Genomic DNA, 26,035 nt, shown 5'->3' with positions numbered 1-26,035 from the left:
AAACCTGCGAGGCTATTAAAAAGAGCAATCAAGTCTATGAGATTGCCTATTTTAAGACGCCTTAGTCCATCATCCATATACAATTATAAATAACGGTAGTTTGTGAAGATATATTAATTTATCCATCCTTGCCAGCATATGAGTCAACCCATAACACTCTTCTATGTCCAACACTCTAAGATTTACTAGTTTTTTTATGTCCTCAGGCAACTCCTTTAGAGATAGACAACTTGATAGTTTTTAAAGTTTGTAGATTGTGAAGCTTAGTGATCGATTTAGGGAGCACCTCTAAGTTATCATTATTTGACAGATCAAGGTACCTCAGGTGTAATAATTTACAAAATTTATCTGGTATTGTTTTAGTGGTAAAATAAATCAAGGCAAGAACCCTTAATTGATTACAATTTGAAACTATATCATTTACATCACTATTTGTCAAATCACGAAAGCTCAAGCAGGTACGCAAACTTTTACCTGGATAATTGCTTGAGCGAAACCAGGTAGTCAGGCCTTCATTACTATCAATTACTAGATGGCAAACTTTCTCTTCTAAATCATTCCTACATTCTGTGAACATTGCAGACTCTTTTGCTACTTTTCTAGCAAGGTCATGTATGAGATAATGCATTTTAAATGAATAATTTTCATCAACTTCATTACACTTAATGTCTTGGAAAAAACATTTATGTAATAGAATTGATACATATTTTTCACCGACATCTTCCATGCTCTCATTTTTAGAGCTTGGAACAAGATATCCTTGTGCCATCCAGTGACAAATTAACTCCGATTTCCAAATGACTTAGTCCTCGGGGAAGAGTGAGCAATAGCTAAAGCAACTCTTTAGCTCTGGAGCAAGATGATAATAGCTAAACATCAATGTTGGCATTATGTCGTCGTCATCATTACCTAATTTAGCCAAATCAATACTTCCGAATGACTGCCAAATTGCTATATCTTGATTATACAACAAACTTGCAACCACCCTTATGGAGAGAGGCACATTGACACAATTTTTCGTAATTTCTTTTCCTATCTCAACTAGATCAATGACTGCAACGTCTTCCCTTTCTCTAAGTGATATTTTCTTGAACAGTTCCCAAGAGTCCTTTTCTGCAAGACTAGGTAACGCATGAATTAGATAGTTTCCAATACATTCTGCTACCTTTTTGGAGTGGCTAATCACCAAGATCCTACTTCCCCTTCCCCCTTTCTACCATTCTCAGACCATACGTCATCTAAAACAAGAAAGTACCTTTTCCCTTCTATCTTATTTCGAAGTTTCAAATATAGATCCTCGAATTCAAGTACCTCCCTACTAATCATCTTACCTAAGGTATCTTTCATGCTAAAATTCTCAGACACACAAACCCAGTACATATTTCCTTGAAATGCCTCTTTGATTCTACAATCATTATACACACTGGCGGATCCACGTTGTGACCCGGGGGGCACGTGCTACCCCCGAAAAAAATAACTGTTTTACAAAAATGCCTGAAATACAAATATAGATTAAATAATGCATGCCTTATGAGAGAATTGGAGTTGCTTCAGTGGTAACTTAGGGGATGACTAAAACTTTCTTGGCCAGCTGGGCTGGGGTTCAAATCTGCTCCTATGCGTTTTTTGGGTTCATTTTTTTTTTTCCCGAAAACTATCAATTCTATTTTTTTAAAGATTGCTTCATTGTTTTTCAATCCCAAAATTACTTCCCTTTTTCTTGACACTTTTTTTTTTCTTTCTTGACATTTATATTCAAATAGATTTAGATAAAAATGACTTCCATACAATATTGATACTTCTCAAATTATTAATTTCCACTTTTTTGATATTTAATTTCAATTAGATAAAAGTAACTCCCATAAAAAATTGATTAAGAACATTAATAGTATGGATAATTTGTCTGTACAAAAAGTTAATAATTTTATATGATTGTAATACAAAATATTTCGTGTACATGTATAATTTATCTGTGATAATAACTCGGCATAAAATCTATAGTTATTCAAAATTTTGATGGTAACTTTTTAGACACAATCACAATACAATATGCAAAAAATTAACCTGATGTGCTATTATCAGCTTAAAATTAGTTTGAGTTTCAGGGTAATAGGTGTATAAATTTTTTTTTTCTGATCCTTTGGTTCAGTGCTACCCCTAGTTTGGAATCTTGAATCTGCCACTGATTATACACAAGTTGTGCAAGAGAAGTTTACCCAGCCCCCTAGTCCCCACAATAGTCGCAAAAGAAATATTTTCCTCCAAGTCATCTTTTAACAACACATCCACAATGATCTTCTTGTCAGCATCTCTCCCAATAATATCATTTTCAAACACATAAGAACATGTTTTCTCTCTAATCTTAACAGGTTTATACAACTTACTAAACCCAAAATCATTATGGTTTTTAGTTGCACAATCCATCTTTTCTGTTAGTTTCTTAATCTCACTTGATATTTTAGCACTAAATATGAGTTGGTTATCTGAGAAGAAGAAACGGCGTACTAAATATGAGTTGGTTATCTGTAATGTTGCAAACAACGTCTGAGCAACACTTATAGATCGTGCAATCAAGCATCGAAATTCATCTTCAATGGCGGCGATAACGTATTTGCAGAATCTCTTGCAATATTGTGCAAGAAACTGTTTAATTGTTGAAGGAAAAGCTTGCCATGCTCAAATCATTCGAGCTAGTTTAGGTGTTGATACTTTAACATCAAATATGCTTATCAATTTGTACTGCAAATGCAGCCTTCTTCACCCTGCTCGTCAATTGTTCGATAAAATGCCTAAAAGAAGTTTGGTTTCTTGGAACACTATGATTGGGGCATATACCCAGAATGGAAGGGCAGATTATGCTTTATCCCTCTTTGTAGGAATGCAAAGAGAGGAATCCCCTTTGAGTGAGTTTACTGTCTCGAGTGTGCTTTGTGCTTGTGCAGCAAAATCTGCCGTTTTTGAGTGCAGACAACTGCATGCTTTTGCTGTTAAGAAGGGGATAGAGTCTAATGTGTATGTTAGGACTGCTTTGATTGATGTTTACTCGAAATGAAATTTTATGGGGGAGGCCTCGTGGGTTTTCGAGAGCTTAGAGGAGAAGAGCGATGTTACATGGAGCTCGATGGTGGCAGGTTATGTTCGAAATGAGCTTTATGAAGAGGCTTTGAGGTTGTATCATAGAGGTCAAGCTGTTGGGATAGAGTAAAACCAGTTTACCCTTTCTTCTGTTTTTTCTGCTTGTGTAGGGTTAGGCGCTTTGACTGAAGGGAACCAAGTGAATGCCACTTTGTTTAAGTCCGATTTTGGTGCTAGCGTTTTTGTGGCTTCTTCTCTTGTTGATATGTACGCGAAATGTGGAGCCATTAAAGAAGCCTTCACTGTATTTTCTGATCAAGATAGCAAGAATGTTGTTTCATGGAATGCAATGATTTCAGGTTTCTCTAGTCATGGTCGGTGCTTGGAAGCGATGATTCTTTTTGAGAAGATGCAGCAAACGGGTTTGTACCCAAATGAAGTGACTTATCTTTCAGTTCTATCTGCTTGTGGCCATATGGGGCTAGTTAAAGAAGGGCATAAATACTTTGATCTTATGGTGAGAGAACACAACATATCACAAAGTGTTCTCCATTATTCTTTCTTGGTGGACATCTTTGGTCGTGCTGGATTTATTCAAGATGCATATGATGTGATAAAACTATGCCATTGTAGGGAATAGTTTCAAGCCTTTAAAAATCCTACTAGATTGAACTCCACTGTGATCATACACTAAAGTACGGTGGCGTCCAAAAGGGAAGATGATAGAGCAAAAGAGTCGCCAACAAGTTTTTAAGGAACTTGTAAACCATCACGAGGTGAAGGTTACACCCTTTAACGATCCAAGAGATCGTCAACTCCATAAGGTCATGAACCAAATAAGGGTTCGGGGATGAAGGTACAAATCCAACCTAAAAGAGATTGAACTTGCCCTAATAATAGGCCTCTACTTTATTCTGCTCGTATTCATGTGCGCTTTCTGATTAACATACAATCAATAGGATCAACCCTAAACCTGTTTAATCTATGCTGGTTGAATATTAATGCACAAATAAATCTATTATTGGCGATCACTTGAATTATAATCACAATTAACCCTAAACAAGATTATTAATTATCTTATTAAGCGTGGTTGCAAGTACCAATTCCCTTTAAGCATGCAATAAAAGGTGTGATCAAGCAATAGCAAGATCCTAAGCATGATACTAACAAGATTAATAACAAACCCTAGCATGTCACTAAGCAATAAAAATCAAAGCTTTAGCCCTAACATGATACTAACAATCATAAATATTAGGAAGAATATAGGAAGCATCGTGCTTGTAATCATACTTGATATTAAATTTACCCTACACATGATACTAGGAATTAAAATAACAATCTAAGCATGATATCTACATCATAATATCAATTAATCAATTAAAGCACTTACTTGGATGCCTCGTACCTCTTTCTAATAACAAAATACACACGTTAGTAACTTCAAGGAAAATAATAATCAAAGCAATTAAATCAAATAATTGAAATAGAGATTTGGGACCAAACCCTCAGAAATTAAAACCTTTCACGTCTAGGGCGAAGGCAACTTCGAATATAGCTAGGTGTTTCTAGATCTAATGAATGCGGAATTTTGTATGAAAAAGCAAAGTAAGAAAAGAAGAAAGAATTAATGTTGATGAAAGTTGATGAATGAAGAGATGAATGAAAAGGATTATTGAAAGAGATGAATGAAGAGAGTTGATGAAAACTTAAGAATAAAGAGAATTGGTGAACGATAGATGTAGATGATGAATGATGAAGATAGTTGGTAATTGATGAATCTTGGTGTATGAAACCGGAGTTTTTAATACGATATTTATAGAGAAAATCAGCCAAAAAAGATAATTTTATCAAAACAGAGCCTGAAAATCGAAAACTAACCTTGGCGCCAGCCCTGGCTCATTTGCGCCAGGACCAGTGGCTAGCGCCAGGCGCCAATGCTGGCGTTTGGCGCCAATCCTGGTTCCAGGCGCCAAGGCCTGGGGTTGGACGCCAAATTGGATTTCAACGCGTTTTCGAAAATCTGATAAATTTTCTGTACGGGAAGATAAAATAATATAATTTCAGTCGAAAATGCTATTTGATCCAATTAAAAACTCTAAAAAGTCCTAATTAAATTAGGAATGAAAAGAACCTTCTAGAATGTTCTAGAAGACTAAAACCGTTCCTAATTGCATTAGGAATGATAAATCATATTAGGCCCTCCCCTAGATCATTGGGCCGTACATAAAGCTCAAACCGGGCCCAGTTTAGTAAATTGGCCATAACTTCCTCAATATTAATTGGAATTGGGCTTATAATATATCGTTGGAAAGGTCTTTGCAAGCCCCATCCAACTACACCACTATTGGACCCATATCATGGACTAACCCAACTGGATTGGCTGTTTTCTTTAAAATAAAGTTTTCAAAAACAGGAAGAAGAGAAAAGAAATAAAACTTTCCGCAACACTAGACCTTTCCACACTTTCGTTTCATTCGATTATGATTCGACGCGAAAGGTACTCATCACTGGGTTTGGTTTTGGGGATACACAAATGGGTGTCTACAGAAGCCCCCACTTTGACTGAGTTTGGAGAAACGCAAGTTTCGAAAACGAAAGTCAAAGTATCGATAGGGACGGACAATGATTCAGAACGTTATGCAATCCTAAATCAATCTTGTAACGCCGATACCTGCAAAACTAGCATTTAGTTAAACAGATAAAAGAGTTAAGAAACGCGTATCTTGCACCGTCGAGCACACGTCTCTGAAAGTAACCACATGTTGCCGTATGTTGCTTTTTTGATGACCTCCTGCAAGCTAGAGAATGCCATCCCGCCTGAAAACCGCTACGCCTTGTAATTGCTTCCAATTAGAAGATTGCTTCGCTTGAAACTACCTTCTCCGCTGTGATAATATTCCACGTCCAAGGGAATATCATCGAAAATTATTTCTCTTGAAATAATTCTCATCCGCATTACGATCATCTTCCATGCCTCAGGAACTATGATCGAAGACAATTTCGCCCGAAATTACCTTCAGTTGTTTGTGACAACCTTCCGCAAGCTAGGGAATGATGTCGAAGACATCTTCTCTTGAAGTCATCCTCATTTTATGCGATAATTTTCCAAAGGAAAATACCGAAGATCCACGCCTGTCGATCTTTAAAAGTTCGCCTGAACTTGCCTTTTCTATGCCTGTACGTCGGAGCTCTTTTTCTCTTGAACCTATATGTCGGTGCTTTTTGCTCTTGAACCTGTATGTCGGTGCTTTTTGCTAATGAGCCAATGCTTAGGCGCTTTAAGCTTAGTGAGACGATCTTTCCATCAGGTCGATCACTTTACGTAATCAAGCCGATTACCTAATCATGTCAAATTGCTTAAAGGGGCTAACTGGCGTACCAAGGAACCCAAAATATGTTGCAGAAAGCTAGCACAACCCCAACAGGTGGCTGGCTGCTTTGGCATCGCTAAAAATCAATCAGCGCCAGCCTTATTGCATTAGCGCCATGCGCTGAAATTGGCGTTTGGCGCCAAGCACAGAATGTGACGCCAATGCCTAGGGACTGGCGCCAGCACGGGAATCACTTTAAATTCCCGTTTTCAGTTCATTTCGTGCTCTGGTTTGTTGCGAACGCTGCTCGAAAGAAGTCGAAACTTCAATTGATCGTTGCTCATTCGTTTCTCAACCAAATTCGCTCAAATTTGTTGCAAATCAAAGCTCTTCTTATCCATATTCCCGATCTATTTAAGTTTTCCTCCAAATCACACCGGCTTTTATGAATTCTTGGCATGTTCATTCACGAATTTCATGAAAATTCGAAACTTATAATGCTCAATTTGCTTTGTTTATCAAATTTTATGCCATGAAATTGCTTGTTTATGTTTGTATATTGCCTTGGGAGTAATTTGAGACTTGTTTGACTCAATTTGGTGAAGAAATGAGCAATCCACCATTGTTGAACCTCTTAAGGTCGTGAAGAACAATGTGGCTCGTTCTTGATGTTTTTGCTAGCAATTCTTGTTCAATTTGTCACAATAATCACTATAGTGTTGCAAGAAATTGTTTGATTGCTTGAAAAAATACTGTCATACTTAATTTGAATTTGTGCTCTGTTTTAGTACTACGTACTCTGTTTTTGCGAACATAGTATCATGCGGCTAGGCAAACCTTTAGATACTATAGAACCTTAATTTATGATGATTCTGCACAATGTAGCATGGCTAGACAACGAGGCTCAGGTTCACGGTCCCGAAACACTAGACGGGAGCATGAGCCCGTGGAGGACGACACTACACCGTTCACTTCGCTTGGTCGGTTCCCAGAGTGGGATGAGCAGACCTTGTTCTTTGCCCCTGTCCACCACATTTCTGAGAGGGTGAGACGGGGAACCGAGCCTGGGAGGACACGGCATCACGGCTCTGGCTGTGATGGTCTAGGCGATTTGTATAGGATGCATATCGCCAGAGATCGAGAGACGAGACTCCTATGGGAGTCTTGTGGATTGGTTGCCCTGTTTGAGACCTCCGAGGTTATGGTTGCCTCCAGCGGGGGTCACCACGTAGTACGCGCTCTGGTGGAGTTCTTCTGGGACACCACCAACACTTTTCATTTTCCATGGGGTGAGATGATGGTCACTCCTACAGACTTCAGTCTCATCACAGGACTGGAGTTCACTTCTGTGCCGCTGCCGTTCGACGACAGTATCGATGTATTTTCTCCAGAGGTCGAGGAGTTGTTGGGGCCGATTGCTGTTCGGGCCCGAGCTGAGGTCGAGACAACTCAGTTCAGTGCCAGAGGGATTCGCCGCTCGACGCTGGCAGCGGCCCTTGATGACTATGCAACCACCCGAGAGCAGCGGGTGCGCATCTTTGTGCTGATGTTGTTGTCAGGGACACTCTCCCCTGACAGGGGTAGTAGGGCATTGCTTTACTACCTCCCTGCTGTTCGCGATCTCCAGCGAATCGGGACTTATGACTGGGCCAGCTTAGCCTATACTGACTTCGTTCGCGCACTGAGGGACTCGTGTCGCCATCGGTCCTTTAGGACGAACGTTGCTTTGTCTGCTTTCTGGAAAGTCGTAGAGGTAAACATTATTCCTTATAAAGTTTAGCCCTATATGTTAGGCAACATTTACTCATGCTTTAGCTTTTTTGTAGATCTGGTTCTACGAGTACTTTCCTTCCATTGCGCCGGTGAGACCATCGCCGAGGGGGTATCCGGTGAGCGCCTCTTGGGGCGGCCACCATGTGGACCTGTCTAATGCACGTGTCCGGAGTCGGATCATCTCGGTACGACTTTTAGTGTTTATCTTGCTCTTCTGCGATGTTTTAGACATGTTCTTACCCGATTGGTATCTTTATAGGGACCTGAGGTAGTATACCGACCATGGGGTGGTTGGACAGTCCCTGGATTAGCCGCACAGTACTCTGCTGAGCGCCGCTACTTTCTGGGGACCTACGGAGCGATTGTGTACTTAGGAGAGAGAGTTGATTGACAACACTCTTCCAATGTTTTTGTTGTTCCTGCTCCTCCACTACGTCACATGTTTGACGAGAGGGAGTTGTCGATCATGGCTGAGGAGTCTGGTTCCCTCTGGCGGTCCCATGTGATCCTTGGGCGGAGTTATGCTGAGGAGCTACTTCCTTTGTTAGCTCCAGCCCCTGTACCGGCCGAGGATGTGAGGGTAAGATCCTTAACTTTTGTTTTTCGCTGAGTAGCCCCCAAGTAATACCTTGCTGATTTCTTTCTGTTTCATCAGGATGGTCCCACTGAGTTTGTGCCACCTCGTATGTCCATCCACTACCAGGGGATGTACGGGCCGATCGAGGAGATGATTTCTCCGGCTCTTGAGGGCGAGCGCTTCGTGGAGCGGTCGATTCCTCGTCACCAGACTAGGGTAAGCCTAGTTTTTTATACAGAATCTTATATTCAGTTATCATGCATTTTTACTGACTTAACTTTCCTTGACAGTTCTCACGCGAGGTGGTTTCGGCTATGGAACGATGCATAGATGCCTTCCGGAGCCAACTCGTTCGGATGAGGAATGCAGCTACCTGTCGTCGAGACGACGCTGTTTGAGAGGTAACTTTTCTTTGCTTATTATTTCTACACTACGCTTGTATTTACCTTGTTTCTGATTTAATCCTTTTTGCAGGGTCAACCGATTGCTTCTCACACCCGTACGAGGCCTGAGGGGCGGAGAGAGCCGGCGAGGTCTAGCTCGAGACGTCGTCGCACTTCGTCCGGAGGTAGAGGTGGTCGCTCTGAGGCTGCTCGAGTCGATGTTGCTGAGGGCTCAGGGTCTTCTTCTGAGGGTGCTCCTGCTGCACCGGTAGGAGAGGCTATCTCGACTTTCAGAGGTGGTGGGATGCACGAGGTTGGCTCGTCATCGCAGCAGCCTTCGCGGTCTCAGCCTCAGGTTGACCTTGGCTGGGGCGGTCCTGTTTTGAGTTTCCCTCCTCCCACGGAGACTGGAGCTGGTGCTGAGGCCGGAGCTGGTGGAGAGGTGACTCCTCGGACGGCGCAATTTTATGGCGTGATGGGCCTACGTCCTCCGGCGTCGTAGTTTGCTTCTGTATATGTTTTTTATTTTGACTTTTTATAGAACTTTGCCTTTCACTTTTTATTTAGACACTTTGTACTTTATGTTATGTTATTGTAAATTCATTATTATCTATTATTATGTTAGTGTATGTTAGTGTGTGCAAATGTGATAATAATTTTGCGCAAAAAAAAATTCCGTCATTTTTATTATTGATGGAGGGTATTATCCGACTCTCTCCCCCAAAAAAAATAAAAAGGAAAAATAAAATGGAGGAAAAAAAGCTGATATTTGAAAATTAATATAAAATTCAAAAATAATTTGCTATATTTAATTAATTAATAAAAGGATAGAAAGAAATTAAAACGGGGTCATAAAGCCATTAACCGACTCCAATTTAATATCAAAACGCAACTGAGCACGCGCGGCTTTTTTGCTAATGTGGCGCCAGCTGGCGCCAGCCTGTAGCGCGTGGCGCCAGGCGCTACACCTAGCGTGTGGCGCCAATAGCTGATGGGTGACGCCAATTTCGGGTGTGTGACGCCAATTGACGCTGACTTCGTATTCCAGTCAGGTTGAAATTCCTCTCAATTTGTGCATAAATAGCCCCCTGCTCAGCCGATTCTTCACATAAATCCAGCGAAAAAATTATCCTTCTCTTTAGAAAAAATAATAATCATGTCTTTAGCCACTAAAACCTTCACCCAATATTCTCATGAATGGTGTCAATCTCTTAATGCTAGAGAAAGAAAAGAATTGGATTTATTTCACTTGGGGGGAATTTATGGCATTAAAGGGGTAGATCTAGACATAGACTTCATACATACCGCTTTAGAATTTTGGAACATTGATACACATTGTTTTAGAATAGGGTATGATGAAATTAGCCCTTTGCCAGAGGAATTTGGTGCTATTTTAGGCTTCCCTGCAATAGACCTGGTAGTAATCCCTAGGGTAGATGCATATTACTATAAGGATTTTGAGCGCTTCTTTAACTTGAAGGAAAGGGATTTATCAAAAATAGTAGATGGCAATGTAGTGAACTTAAAAGAATACGCACGCTATTATTTTGATAAACCGCTTTCTGAATCTTTTCACATATATAGAAGAAGGGCGTTTTTATTCTGCATGCTTAATCAATATTGTCTTAGTAGTGGTAAAAATAATGAGGGACAATCAATTATAACCACTGTGCTAGAACAAATTGAATCAGGGAGAAATCCAATGCCATTGATAGTTGGAGAGACTATGATTAGTCTGGATGAATTGAAAAGGGACCCAAAAGCACCTCTTTGCGGTTCTCCAATTTTATTACAGGTAGAAAAATAATATTTTTAATTACGGAAATCAAAAAACATATTTTTGTATTGTAATATTAATTTATTTGCATTAGGATTTTTTACAGATGTGGCTAATGGAGAGGCTAGGATTAATTAGTCCTCCGGACGACATTGAAAATTATACGCCCACTTGCTTTGTGAGAAGAAAGAAGCGCATTCCCAAAATTGGGCGCCATGGGTGGAAGAAAGTCTTTGAATCACGTGATTTCGCTATCAAGTGGGTCGTCCCATGGTGGAAAATAAGAAGGATGGTTGGTGTTAACAAGCAACCTTTCTGCCGTCTTCCAAGCTTGTCTCGCATGACATATTATTATCCCTGCAGAGTAAAGAGACAATATGGCTTGCTTCAAAATATTCCTTCCGGGGATCTTCGTCCTCCCTATGAGTATCCCATATCTCAAGAAGTAGATAAATTTGACACTTACTGGAGCGCTAGGCCTTTATGGGAAGTGATTACCCAAAAGATTCCCCCTTCTTTACCTAATGATGTAAAGAAGTGGTTGCTGAAGAAGTCTTCAATTGATCAGGGTAGAACCGATGTGAAGGATCGTCTAGGTGACAGGGTGACACCGGCCAAGGAACGCTTAGGTGCAAGAATTGAGTTCAAAACACCTATAATGCCTAAGAAAAAGAATACTACTAAAGACAAGGGGAAAAGGAAAGCTACAGACAAGAAGACTTGGGTGGAAAAGAAGCATGGGGTGCTAGCTGAAGGAGAAACAATCTATTCTAAAATTGAATGTAGGTCCTCTAAAGGATGCCTACTAGCTAAAGTAATGGATGAAGAGGAGGAAACGGAAAAAAATTGGAAAAGGGCAAAGAAGGAGAAGAAAGACTAGAACATTGCTTAGCTTTAGATTTATTAGATTGTTAATTTTTTATTTAAAGTTAATTTATTTCAGCCTTATTTAAATTCCATTAACAATGCAATTTTATTTCATTAATGAAATTTCAGCTTTCAATTAAATTGTTACTTTAAATTTACTTTATTAAAGCAATGAAAAACCGAAAAAATTAATTTTCCAGAAATTCTTCGAGTACGGAAGTCGAAAATTTTCCGAAAAAACACCGAAATTCGCCCAGATTTTATGACTGAATTGGCGTCAGTATCTGCATATTGGCGCCAGCTATTGAGGTCTGGCGCCAGGCGCCAATACCGTCGTCAGGCTTTTGGCTGGCGCTAGACTCTGTTCTGTGACACCAATAATTTTCCGACTTTTTGTTGACTTTTGTTGATCCTGGAACGCGGAGATGTCGAAAAATAAAGTGGCCGCACCCGTAATGGGTTGCCTACGTATCCTTTCCTAAGGAATCAGGCCGAACGTAGCTCTCTTGAGTGTCCTACTCAAGTAATTATGGGTAGTATTTTTTAAGTTGGTCAAGGTTGGTCATGTTTGAGAATTCATTGCCATCCATGTCAGTTAATTTTGTTGCACCACCTGACAGGATTGTTTTGACAATGTAGGGGCCAGACCAATTAGGTCTAAACTTTCCCCTTGGATCTAAAACATTTTTCTTAACGCTTTTAATACTAAATCTCCTACTTTGATGTTTCTTGTCTTGACCTTCTTATTAAAATGTCTAGCCATACGAGTTTGATAGCACTGAGTGTGATGTAGAGCTTCTAGTCGTTTTTCGTCGAGTAGGATAAATTCTTCATATTGTGCCCTAGTCCATTCGACTTCATCGAGCTTACTCTCTAGCGCAATATGTAGAGATGGTATTTCTAGTTCGACAGGTTGTACGACATCCATTCCATATACCAAAGAAAATGGTGTATTTCCTGTTGACGTACGGATTGACATGCGATAACCCCACAATGTAAAGTGAAGCTTGTCAGGCCAATCCTTATAATTTTCTGTCATTTTCTCGATGATAGTCTTTAAATTCTTATTAGCTGCCTCAACTGCTCCGTTTGCTTGAGGTCTATAAGGGGACGAATGATGATGTTGGATACCATATTTGTGTAGCAAATCTTCACATTCGGCTTGAAAATGAGTTCCATTGTCACTTATCATTTCATGTGGGACTCCATATCGACAAATGATATTCCTCTCGATAAAGAGTACTACATGTTTTGCAGTGAGTTTAGCATATGATTGCGCTTCAACCCACTTCGTAAAGTAATCAATTGCTACTAGAATAAATTCATGGCCTCCTGTCCTTGGAGGAGCGATCTTGCCAATTATGTCAATTCCCCATGTAGAGAATGACCATGGTGATGTGTAGGTGTAGAGAAAAGATGGAGGAACGTGTTGTAAATTGGCATAAATTTGACACTTAGGGAATCTTTTCACATATTGATGGCAGTCCCTATTCATGGTAGTCCAATAATACCCTTCTCGCATTATTTTTTGGACTAACATTTTGCCATTTACATGAGTTCCACAGATTCCTTCGTGGACCATTCTCATTATTGTTTGTGCATCCACCTTCCCTACACATAGGAGAGCTCGACCTTTAGGTACCCTTTTATGTAGCTCGTTGTCTATGAGTACATATTGAGAAGCCAAAAGTCTCAAGGCTCGTTTTGCTCTTTTGTCAGCATGAGGGGGGTATTCTCCATTGGTGACATAGTTGAGGATGTCAGTGTACTGACAGGGTAAAGTCGTATCCCCTGATAAAAAATAATTACCTAAATCACTAACTACAGTAGATAGGGAAGTAGGGTCGAACTCCACAGGGAAACAAGTCTTTTTAATTCTAATTAATTGTTATAATCTAAATTATCTAAGTAACCAATATTTTAAATATGAATTCTATACTACGAAGGATGAGTTTAGGGAGAAAAGAATCAATAATAAGGAAACCTAGGGTCGCAGGTTCACCAATAATTAATATTCCGGGATAGAACGAAGCAATTAATAATTAACAATGCATCAATAACATAATTAACAGGCTCCCGCAATTTATTAACCAACATGGATCTAACAGGCTCTCGCAATTTATTAGACCTAAGTTCCTATTAAAAATAGCCTTTAATATTAAATCAACATTTGCTCGATTCATCAGTTCAATATTGCTAAACATTCACAACCAAATTACATTTGCTCGATTCATAATCTAATTGCAAAGAATTAAAACAATTCAATAGGAAATTATCATGCAATATCAACAATCAATAATAACAAGCTATCCCTTCATATTAATTATGGATCCCCTTAAACCCTAGAATTAAACTACTCACTAATCATCATAACTAATCCAATCAAATAAACAATTAAAAACATAAACAAGAAAACAATTAAAATAGCTGAAATTAGAAAGGGAAGAAATTGTACCAAAACAAATCTGGAATTAATGAAGGAATTAAGTACCAGAGTTTAGAGAGAATTCTAGAGATAGAGAAATACTAAGTAGAGAGATAAATTCTAAGAGAAGGAAGTGATTAATTATCCGTACAAAACCAAAATAAATATCTCCCCTAAAACACGAAATAAACAAAGCTTAATCAGGTTCTAACAAAACACGCGCCCGATCGGGCGAAGGGGGCGCCCGATCGGGCCCGCCCTTTTTTTCTACGCTTATCTTTCAGTGCTGCGCCCGATCGAGCCTACGCTCACCCGATCGGGCGCGCATCTCCTTGGCAGCTGGCATGCGACAGCTCGCCCGATCGGGCGTAAGCTTGCTCGATCGGGCCCGGCTTCATCTTGGAGGTTTGGACTTCGATTTGGGCTAGATTTCTCGGCCCAATCCATATTTCCTCTCGGGTCTCGAATACATGGTCCAATTGCCTCGGGCTTCAAAAATGGTCGTGCTCCTCCGATGCTCGTAGTCGCTTCATAAAAATCTCGGGAAAATACTCCAAAGGTGCAATTCCCTGCAAAACTTAACCAAAACTACGAAAACACATATTAGTAATAAAAGTGGCCCCAAAGGACCAAAAACACTACTAATTATGACCGAGGGACGGGGGTAAAATACTATATAAAATAGACATATCATGTACCATGGTTCTTCTTCTTGTTCTTCATCTTCGTCTTCGACTGGGTTGTCGTCTTCTATAGCCTGTATATATGCCGGTTTGTGCCTTTTTTCGATAGTTAGAGGCATTTGCTCGATATCCGTGGGAATCCTAACCATTGAGGCTAATCTTGCCAAGGCATCAGCAAATTGATTTTCTTCTCTAGGTAGATATGTGTATTCCACCTTCTCTAACTGATCGGTAAGAGTTTCCAGATAAGTTTGGTAAGGGGCTAGGCTTTCGCTCCTTACTTTCCACCTTTTAGATATTTGATTGATGATTAGAGAGGAATCTCCAAATATCCTTAACTTCTTTAATTCCAATGCCAGAGCTGTTTCAAGGCCTACCACACATGCCTCATATTCAGCAGCATTGTTGGTAACGTCGAAATCGAGTTTTATTGAGATTGGGACGTGTTCTTCTTTAGGTGATACTAGTAGCACTCCGACACCACATCCCTTTTGGTTTGAGGCTCCGTCAAAATACAGGGTCCAAGTATCATCTTCGGTGACTATCAAGTCTTCATCTGGAAATTCGTTGTCCTGTATTGGTGTCGAGTCTTTTATTGGAAAGTCTGCCAGAAAGTCTGACACCACAGATCCTTTAATAGCTTTTTGTGGCATAAACCGCACATCGAACTGAGCTAAGTTGACTATCCATCTTGAAATACGTCCATTGAGCGTTGATTTCTCGAACAAGTATTTGAGTGGATCTAATCGAGATTCTATGAAAACGGTATGCACCAACATGTAATGTCTCAACTTAGTCGTGGCCCACACCAAAGCGAGGCACAATTTCTCGAGTGGTGTATAGCGTGTTTCGTATTCGAGCATCTTCTTACTTAAGTAATAGATTGCATTCTCTTTGTTTTCTACCTCTTGTGCTAGCATGGCTCCCATTGTCTCTTTGGTAACCGTCAAATATAACCTAAGAGGTATTCCGGGAAGTGCTGGCGCTAATACGGGAGGATTTGCGAGATAGGCTTTGATCCGGTCAAAGGCTTTTTGACACTCGTCATCCCATATTACTGGTACATTCTTCTTGAGCTTTTTGAAGATTGGTTCACATATCGTTGTTAGTTTTGATATGAACCTACTTATGTATTGCAACCGGCCAATGAATCCTCGAATCTGTTTCTCGGTCTTGGGCGGTGGCATTGACATGATTGCTTTAATCTTGGTTGGATCTATCTCTATTCCTCTAGAGCTTATGACGTACCCCAAGAGCTTGCCTGAGGTGACCCCAAAAGAACATTTTGATGGATTCAACCTCATATTGTATTTTCTTAACCTTTCGAAAAATTTCCTTAAGGCTACTTGATGGCCTGGACGGTCCTTTGATTTCACAATCATGTCGTCGATATATACTTCAACTTCTTTGTGCATCATGTCATGAAGCAAGGCAGTTGTTGCACGTTGGTAAGTAGCACCTGCGTTTTTCAACCCAAATGGCATTACCGTGTAACAGTAAGTGCCCCATGGTGTGATAAAAGTTGTCTTCTCCATGTCTTCTTCCGCCATGAGAATCTGATTGTACCCTGCGTATCCGTCCATGAATGAGAGAAGTGCGTGATTTGCTGTGTTGTCTACCAGAATATCGATGTGTGGCAAAGGGAAGTCGTCCATTGGACTTGCCCTATTTAGATCTCGATAGTCGACACACATCCTTACCCTTCCGTCTTTCTTTGGAACTGGGACGACGTTGGCGACCCATTCGGGGTATTTGGATACCTTGATGAAACCTGCAGTTATTTGTTTTTGAACTTCATCTTTTATCTTAAGTGCTACGTCGGGTTTCATTCGACGTAACTTTTGTTTTACAAGTTTCATTCCTGGTATTAATGGTATAGTGTGTTGAGCTATTTCTCTGTTAATGCCTGGCATATCTTCATATGACCAAGAAAATACATCGATAAATTCTTTAAGCAAATCAATTAAATCGGTTCTTTCTTGTTTATTCAATGTTAGTCCGATTTTAACTTCTCTTTTATGAGTTGAATCATTTGAGATGTCAACTGTTTCAGTCTCTTCAATTACTGGTGTTTTCTTTTCAAGTGTTTACATTGCTTTAATAATTTCTTTATCTTTTTCATCGTTAACTAAGCAATGTTCGTCATCTTGGGTTAGGGAAAAACACGAGAAGTAAGGAGAATGAGCGATATTATTATACTCTGAGATCATTACATCAAAGAGTGATATGTCCTCAGGGACTGGATCACTAACTATCCTAGGAGAAGAAATAGGAAGGGGAGGCGTTATAGCTAAAGACTTAGAAGATTCTATGGGGAAAGACTCTGACTCAGACTCTGACTCTGACGATTCTTCAAACATTGGCCCTTGTCTTGTCGTGATTGATATTTTCCTCACACTCGGAGTGGTCATCTTGATAGTCTTGCGCCACCCTTGCAATAATCCTTCAGCTGGAGTAATTAGCTTTGAGGGGTCGAAGTTTTCGCTTTGTAGGACCGTTTGAATGAGTGAGGAGTTATCTTCCTCATAAACTGGCTCATTCTTTTCTCGCCCAAACAGTAATCCCATGACGTTAAAGTCAAAGCATGGAGGTGCTTTCTCCTTATGGACGGGAGCTGAGATTTCGTCAATGAAGTAGCAATCCAAGAAAATCTCGAATCTTGGTTGTCGTATGCCATTTACAACATATGGTTCGGGAAATTCATGGCATGGATAGTTCTCTCCTTCTTTTATAAATTTTCCATTAAGCGTAAGAGGGTACTGATCCATTGGAATTGCTTTCTTTTGAATGCGAGCGTCCCTACGTGCTTTCAATTTGTCCTGGGCTTGCTTGAGATCTTTCCGAGTCGGTTCGAAACCAAGTCCGAAAGTATCTAGTTTAGGGAGGCCAGGTGACTCTATCGATTTTGATATCCCCTTCTTCTTTCCTAATGTCATCCCAGGGAAGTGTCCTTGTTTCTTCAGTATAGTGTTGATAATCATGTTGGAATGGGGGTCGTGGCAAAGAGATGTCCTTTCATCCTCTTGGATTAAGGAGACTTCTTCATTAAAGCCCCATAGGTCTTCATCATCTTCGTCATGCTCCACGTTGATGATTGGATTCTCTATTGATTTGATCCTCATTGGCGAAGCATCAATAGTGATGGGGATTCCTCCAACTACGGCTTTCACTTGTTGGTGGAGAGATGAAGGGACGGCCTTTAGGTCATGGAGCCAAGGGCGTCCTAACAACAGATTGAATGAGGCTTTGATGTCTACCACTTGAAAAGTAGTAGCATGTTCTATTGCTCCTGCCGTCACATTTAGGGTTATTTTGCCAAGAGCTTGACGTCGAGTATTATCGTAAGCTCTTATTCCTTGTGTGGACGGAGTTAAATCCTCATCTCTTATGCCAAGCATCCTTGTAGTCCTAAGTGGACAGACATTAATAGCCGATCCATTGTCTACAAGAGTCATGGGAACATTCATCCTTTTGCAGACTACCGTGAGGTATAACGCCTTGTAGTGTTTGTCACCTTCCGGGGGTAAGTCTTTATCAGAGAAGGTGATTAGAATAATCGGACTAGGGAGGTCACTCGTGAGGAAGTTAGCTATTCCCTCAGAAGTGGTGTCAGAATCTATCCCGATTTTATCCAAGTCATTCATCACAACCAACCTATGTTCTCGAGATGTTGCTAAAAGCTTCCATACATTCATCTCAACTTTTGTCTTCTTGAATTGTTTAACAATGTCATTGTCTTAGATGATAGGTATGGGAACTTGTTGTACAGTAGGCATGGGTTGTGTTGAAACGGGAGGTTGTATTCTCCCGGATCTTGTGAGGACGTCTATTGATGAATCTTCTTCAGCCCAAATGTCGTCCGTGGTGTATGATACAGAAGATGAAGGCCCTAATATGTCTTTTAGATAGACATCTTCTTCATCACTGTCCCATACTCCATTAACGTTTATATCCTCTTCTTGTTGAACTTGGACTAATTCCTTTCTATCAATCATTTTCTGCACCAAATCCTTGAACTTGAAGCAGTTTTCTAGGGTGTGTCCTCCTGACTGATGGTATTGACAGTAATATCTATCTGTCCTTTTTAATGATTCAAATGGTTTCGGTTCGAGAGGTTTGACCTTGCCACTCTCGGAGAGCATTTTAAACATTTGTGCATACGGGATCCCAATTGGAGTATAAACTTTATTGCTCTTCTTGGGTCTTTTGGTGACTTGTAAGGGAAAGTGTTTTGCCTCATAAGTCATTTTTACTAGTGTGAATTCTCTCTTGGGTTCTTCATCGTATTCCTTGTGAAGTTCATTCAAAATTTTGAGAGTTTCATGTAACAATTGCGATGTCTCCCTCAGATACAGCGTGAGTACTCGTATCTCTACCTCATTTGCTGGTTCTGGAAGGTTATCTTCGACATCGAAAAAGGTCTCTTCTTCTTCCTCTTCGACGTTGGTTGCTTTGACAGGCTTAATGAGAGATGAGGGGTCAACTTCGCTTTCTTCATCGGAGATAGCCAATGTGTGAGCTAGAGGTGCATTGTCAATACTCGGTTTCTTACTGGCAGGGGGCAACGGCAGCTTGTTACTGTCAATTAGGTCTTGAATAGCTTCCTTAAGCTTCCAACAGCTTTCAGTAGAATGGCCCCTACCTTGATGATATTTGCAATGTGCATTGGGGTTCCAATTAGGCGACCTCTTCTCGACTGGTGGATCTCCAAATGGTCCAATGGGAGTTATAAGACCTTTTGCATTTAGCCGATCAAATGCGGTGTCATAACTCATGCCAATAGGAGTGAAGTTTCTCATAAAGGGTTTCTTTTGTCCTTGATTTTTCATGGCGAGGACTTCTCCTAGATTAAAGGTGCTAACATTATTTGAGTGGGCGGTTTTGGAAGAAGGATTGTCGTTCTTCTTTCCTTTCCAGCCACTGTTGGAGTTATTGTTGGCAACTTTAGATTTAGCCAAGTCATCTTCGATATTAATCCCAATATCATAAACAGCCTTAAAGGTATGAAGGTTATTTTGATATTTAAGATGTTTTGAATATTTTTCTTGGAGGTTTTTAATGAACAATCTCACGGACTCTTTTTCACTTGGTACCTCAATCATTTTAGCTGAGGTTTCTCTCCACTTGTTAAAGAAAGATGTGAAGCCTTCATTCTCCTTCTGTTTGAGGATTTCAAGTTCTCTATGGTCGGTTTCGACTTGAACGTTGCACTTGTACCTATCAACGAAAGCGTTTGCTATGGATTCCTAGGTAGAGGTCTTTTCTTTTTCAAGAGAACCATTGTTGGCAAACGGTCTCGAGAGATAGCGAGAACAGAGAAGGGAAGACCTTCTTATCGATACCCTTGATACTCATTATTGTTTCAAATGCTCTTAGATGGAAGTAGGGGTTGTCGATTGCCCTAAACTTTGGGATGTCGTTGGCACTGAACTTCTGCGGAAGAAGATCCTTATCCATCGAGACCCCTTGGGATGTGAGTTCTTGAAACTTGTAGTCGCTGGACAACTTGCTTAGGCTTTCTTGCATGAGGTCCATTTGTTGTTGCTTTGCGGGATCCTCGATCTTAAGTGTGAGAAGCTTTAGTGTCTCAGTTACAGTAGCCAATTGGTTCTTGAGATTGTTAACTTCTTCCTGAGTTGCCATTATAACTCTTGCTTTCCTCTTGCGAGCTATAGGTTTGTCGAAAAGTTGGACTTGTACGAAGAGGTTATCTTTGATTAATCATCCTTCCTTTCTTGACCACGCGCTGTAAATTAAGCCAGTTTGCGTTTTAATTACTTGACTCGAATCAATTTGACTTTATGGTTTTTATTTTTTTTAAAAAAAGAAAGAGGGTATGTAAAAAAGTATGCATATTTTTAGGGAGCAATAATGTACATGTGTTTAGGGAACTTAAGTATTATTATTTATTGGAGGATTAATATCCGACTTACCCCCCTAAAAAAAATGACGAAAAATGACGCGCGCACACAAGACTCCCTTAATCATGGTCAAGACATGTGTATTGGTGTGTGTATTGAGTGTAAGTGACATGCTTGGACTCTTGTGTAAGACCATGAGACTTAGTGCCTAAACTCGGATATTGATTCAATTAAGCATTATTGCCAGCAAAATTAACCGAATTAAACAGGAAACTGATTAATTAGACATTAGGTGATGACTCGACAAATAATCCGAACTGTCAGCCAAGCGACAGGACTGGCGTCACAATATGGTGGTTGGCGCCAGACTTTTTAGTAAATGTCTGGCGCTACACACCATACAATGGCGCTACAACTCAGATTTTGGCACCAATATTGGAGCCTCGGTCTGGGACTGTTTACGATATTATTAGTCAATTGGGGTATGCCTAAAGTCGTACTAGGTCAATTCCGATTAAAAGAATAAAAAACTTTATTGACTCGAATTAATTAATTAATTAATTAGGCAAAGTTCTTTAAGTCATCAATTATAATCTCAACACAAATCAACAAACGGTTAAGAGGAGCATAAGATATATATGCACAACAAATAATGCACAATTAGTCAAGTAGGCACAATATGATGCAATGAGTTCGCAACCTAACCATGACTCTAGTTCTCTAAAGTTCGAGATATAGTTTAGTCAAATAGGGTCCATGGTTAATTGTCCAGATGCACCGCGTAGAAGCCTAACCGTGAAAGGTTAACGCGTGTGGATAGAACACCGCGAGTTTTTAGAAAAAACTCACTTCCATGGTTTGGTGAATTCAACCTCTCAGATGTACCCTTTATTGCCAGGAGCGTTCAATCGGGTAGATAGAGCATGAATTCCCAGAGGGTTATGTCCATATGTAGAACACATATGGGTTTCAGAAAAGTGAGAAAAAATTCAATCAGGAAGCAGGATCGAGCAAACAATACGAAAAACCGGTCGAAATTAGAACGCATATTTCTGGCTCGGTATTGGGGGAAATTGGCGCCAGCAAACAGAGACTGGCGCCAACTTTTAACTGTAGCGCCTGGCGCCAATACTAGCGTCTGGCGCTACGGCTAAAAGTTTGGCGCCAAGCTCTGGCCCCTGACGCTACTTCCCACATGCCTCAGCAGCTTTCTGTGCTCAATAAAATCATCCAGTTTCGCGTGGTGTTATTTCAGTCCTAGTTGTGAAAGACATTTCTCAAATTTCCTACGTGTAAAAATCCTATGTTTTTGACTCATTACGGATGGTCTTTCCAATGAGAACCTTTTTATGCATATGCCACAATGTTAATCAAAATTACGCACATGAAACACTTAGAACTTTTCGAGTCTCATCCACTCATTCTAAATCATTGCCGAAACAAATTCAGGAATTAAAATAGAAATCCTCCCCAATGGAGTCGCCAAAAACTGTAGGGAATAGTTTCAAGCCTTTAAAATCCCACTAGCTTGAACCCCACTGTGATCATACACTAAAGTACGGTGGCGTCCAAAAGGGAAGAAGATAGAGCAAAAGAGTCGCCAACAAGTTTTTAAGGAACTTGTAAACCATCACGAGGTGAAGGTTACACCCCTTAACGATCCAAGAGATCGTCAACTCCATAAGGTCATGAACCAAATAAGGGTTCGGGGATGAAGGTACAAATCCAACCTAAAAGAGATTGAACCTGCCCTAATAATAGGCCTCTACTTTATTCTGCTCGTATTCATGTGCGCTTTCTGATTAACATACAATCAATAGGATTAACCCTAAACCTGTTTAATCTATGTTGGTTGAATTTAATGCACAAACAAATTATTATTGGCGATCACTTGAATTATAATCACAATTAATCCTAAACAAGATTATTAATTATCTTATTAAGCGTGATTACAAGTACCAAATTCCCTTTAAACATGCAATAAAGGTGATCAAGCAACAAAGAATAAATAATGTATCAAGCAACATAATAAATAATCAACATCATTAATAATAATAATATCAATCATAATCATAATCATGTTAAAGCATAGCAAGATCCTAAGCATGATACTAACAAGATTAATAACAAACCCTAGCATGTCACTAAGCAATAAAAATCAAAGCTTTAGCCCTAACATGATACTAACAATCATAAATATTAGGAAGAATATAGGAAGCATCGTGCTTGTAATCATACTTGATATTAAATTTACCCTACACATGATACTAGGAATTAAAATAACAATCTAAGCATGATATCTACATCATAATATCAATTAATCAATTAAAGCACTTACTTGGATGCCTCGTACCTCTTTCTAATAACAAAATACACACGTTAGTAACTTCAAGGAAAATAATAATCAAAGCAATTAAATCAAATAATTGAAATAGAGATTTGGGACCAAACCCTCAGAAATTAAAACCTTTCACGTCTAGGGCGAAGGCAACTTCGAATATAGCTAGGTGTTTCTAGATCTAATGAATGCGGAATTTTGTATGAAAAAGCAAAGTAAGAAAAGAAGAAAGAATTAATGTTGATGAAAGTTGATGAATGAAGAGATGAATGAAAAGGATTATTGAAAGAGATGAATGAAGAGAGTTGATGAAAACTTAAGAATAAAGAGAATTGGTGAACGATAGATGTAGATGATGAATGATGAAGATAGTTGGTAATTGATGAATCTTGGTGTATGAAACCGGAGTTTTTAATACGATATTTATAGAGAAAATCAGCCAAAAAAGATAATTTTATCAAAACAGAGCCTGAAAATCGAAAACTAACCTTGGCGCCAGCCCTGGCTCATTTGCGCCAGGACCAGTGGCTAGCGCCAGGCGCCAATGCTGGCGTTTGGCGCCAATCCTGGTTCCAGGCGCCAAGGCCTGGGGTTGGACGCCAAATTGGATTTCAACGCGTTTTCGAAAATCTGATAAATTTTCTGTACGGGAAGATAAAATAATATAATTTCAGTCGAAAATGCTATTTGATCCAATTAAAAACTCTAAAAAGTCCTAATTAAATTAGGAATGAAAAGAACCTTCTAGAATGTTCTAGAAGACTAAAACCGTTCCTAATTGCATTAGGAATGATAAATCATATTAGGCCCTCCCCTAGATCATTGGGCCGTACATAAAGCTCAAACCGGGCCCAGTTTAGTAAATTGGCCATAACTTCCTCAATATTAATCGGAATTGGGCTTATAATATATCGTTGGAAAGGTCTTTGCAAGCCCCATCCAACTACACCACTATTGGACCCATATCATGGACCAACCCAACTGGATTGGCTGCTTTCTTTAAAATAAAGTTTTCAAAAACAGGAAGAAGAGAAAAGAAATAAAACTTTCCGCAACACTAGACCTTTCCACACTTTCGTTTCATTCGATTATGATTCGACGCGAAAGGTACTCATCACTGGGTTTGGTTTTGGGGAGACACAAATGGGTGTCTACAGCCATCTAAAGCCACTGCATCTATGTGGGGTTCCCTATTAGCATCTTGTAGAAATTTCAAAAATCTTGAGCTGGTTGAGATCACAGCTAAGCATTTGTTTGAACTTGAACCCACTAATGTTGGGAATCATGTACTGCTTTCTAACATATATGCAGCAAACAAGAATTGGGAAAAATTTGCTAAATTGCGGCAGCTACTGAAGGAGAGTGAAGCTGTTAAGGATAGAGGTAAAAGTTGGATCGAGATTAAAGGTAATAAGGTCCATAGTTTTATGTTTGGAGAACGAGAACATCCTCGAATTACTGAGATTTATTTAAAGTTGGACAAATTGATGGAGGATATGGAGAAGTTGGGTTATAAAGTTGAGATGGTGCATGACCATCATGATGTGGATGATAGCACCAAAGAGATGTTGCTGAGACATCATAGTGAAAAGCTTGCATTCACTTTTGGGGTCATCAGTCAGCCCCTTGGCGCACCTATCAGGATCTTGAGAACTTGAGATTTTGCGGTGATTGTCATAATTTTATGAGGTTTGCGTCAGTTATTTCAAAGAAGGAGATCATAGTCAGGGACTTGAACCGATTTCACCATTTTAGTAATGGTTGTTGTTCCTGTGGAGATTTTTGGTGACTGATCTTGCTGCTTTATGCTGCTTTCTAAATGCCATTTTGATTGTATTTTTTTGCTACAGATGTTCAACCAAAAACTTGTTATTGAATTGCAGAATGCAAAAGAGGAGATCACACTTTGATCCTATGTTACAAGTATCATTAGAGTATGTTTTTGCTTCTGTGCTACTGCATACTGATACTAATTTTGACTTGATGGAAATACAGGTTCTGATTCAGATATCTGACCTCGTTTGAGTTGTGTAGACACCCATTTGTGTCTCCCCAAAACTAAACCCGGTGATGAGTACCTTTCACGTTGAATCATAATCAAATGAAGTGAAAGTGTGGAAAGTCTAGTGTTGCGGATAATTTTTAATTCTTTTCTTTCTCTCTATTTTTGAAAGCCTATTTTAAGAAAACAGCCAATCCAATTTGGTTTGGTCCATGGAAAGGGTCCAATAATAGTGTAGTTGGATGGGGATTGAAAAGAGCTTTCCAACGATATACTATAAGCCCAATTCCGATGAATAATGAGGAAGTTATGGCCAAATTACTAAACTGGGCCCGGTTTGATACTTATGTTCGGCCCAATGAACTAGAGGAGGGCCTAATATTGATTTATCATTCCTAATGCAATTAGAATTGATTTTAGTTTTCTTTTCTTCCTAATTCAATTAGCATTGATAAATTGACTTTGGTTGACTTTTAGAGTTTTAATCAGAATAAAAGAGTGTTTTTAAGGAAAATACGATTTTGCCTTTCTGTACGGCTAAATTTTATCAAAATTAAGAAAACGCGTGAAACTGATTATTAGCGCCTGACGACAAGAATTAGCGCCTGGCGCTAAGGCTTGGCGCTAACCTTCAGCTGGCGCTAATGTCTAGCGTCTGGCGCTAACCTTCAGCGCATGACGCTAATGTCCAGCGTCTGGCGCTAATCGTGTTTTATTCTCGTTGAAACTCTGATTTGTTTTTCTATCCGTCCGGCTGATTTTCTCTATAAATACCCTCCAAAAATCTCCGTTTTGAAGGATCAACTCTCTAGTTTTCTAATTCTCTTTTCTCTATAAGCTAAAGCTTATTCTCTCACTCTTTTCTAAACCAACCCTTTTGCATACAAAATTCCGCATTCATAAGATCTAGAAACACCTAGCATTGTTCGAAGTTGCCTTCGCCCTATACGTGAAAGGTTTTAA

General features: G+C 39.7%; 1 protein-coding gene and 1 pseudogene across 1 annotated transcript; one reads left to right on the top strand and one right to left on the bottom strand.

The window, feature by feature from the left end:
* Positions 1-802: 802 nt before the first annotated feature.
* Positions 803-2,424, bottom strand: LOC110696996 (putative disease resistance protein RGA3). Its single transcript, XM_021874331.1, has 2 exons — positions 2,217-2,424; positions 803-1,113 (listed from the first exon to the last, which is right to left on the bottom strand). Exons 1-2 carry the CDS (start codon positions 2,422-2,424, stop codon positions 803-805), a joined length of 519 nt encoding a protein of 172 aa, XP_021730023.1.
* On the top strand, positions 2,292-24,859 carry LOC110697017 (annotated as a pseudogene).
* Positions 24,860-26,035: the final 1,176 nt, after the last annotated feature.

The sequence above is a fragment of the Chenopodium quinoa genome, unplaced genomic scaffold, assembly GCF_001683475.1.
Source record: "Chenopodium quinoa cultivar QQ74 unplaced genomic scaffold, ASM168347v1, whole genome shotgun sequence".
In the NCBI taxonomy this organism is placed as follows: domain Eukaryota; kingdom Viridiplantae; phylum Streptophyta; class Magnoliopsida; order Caryophyllales; family Amaranthaceae; genus Chenopodium; species Chenopodium quinoa.
This window is presented reverse-complemented; position numbering and strand designations above follow the sequence as displayed.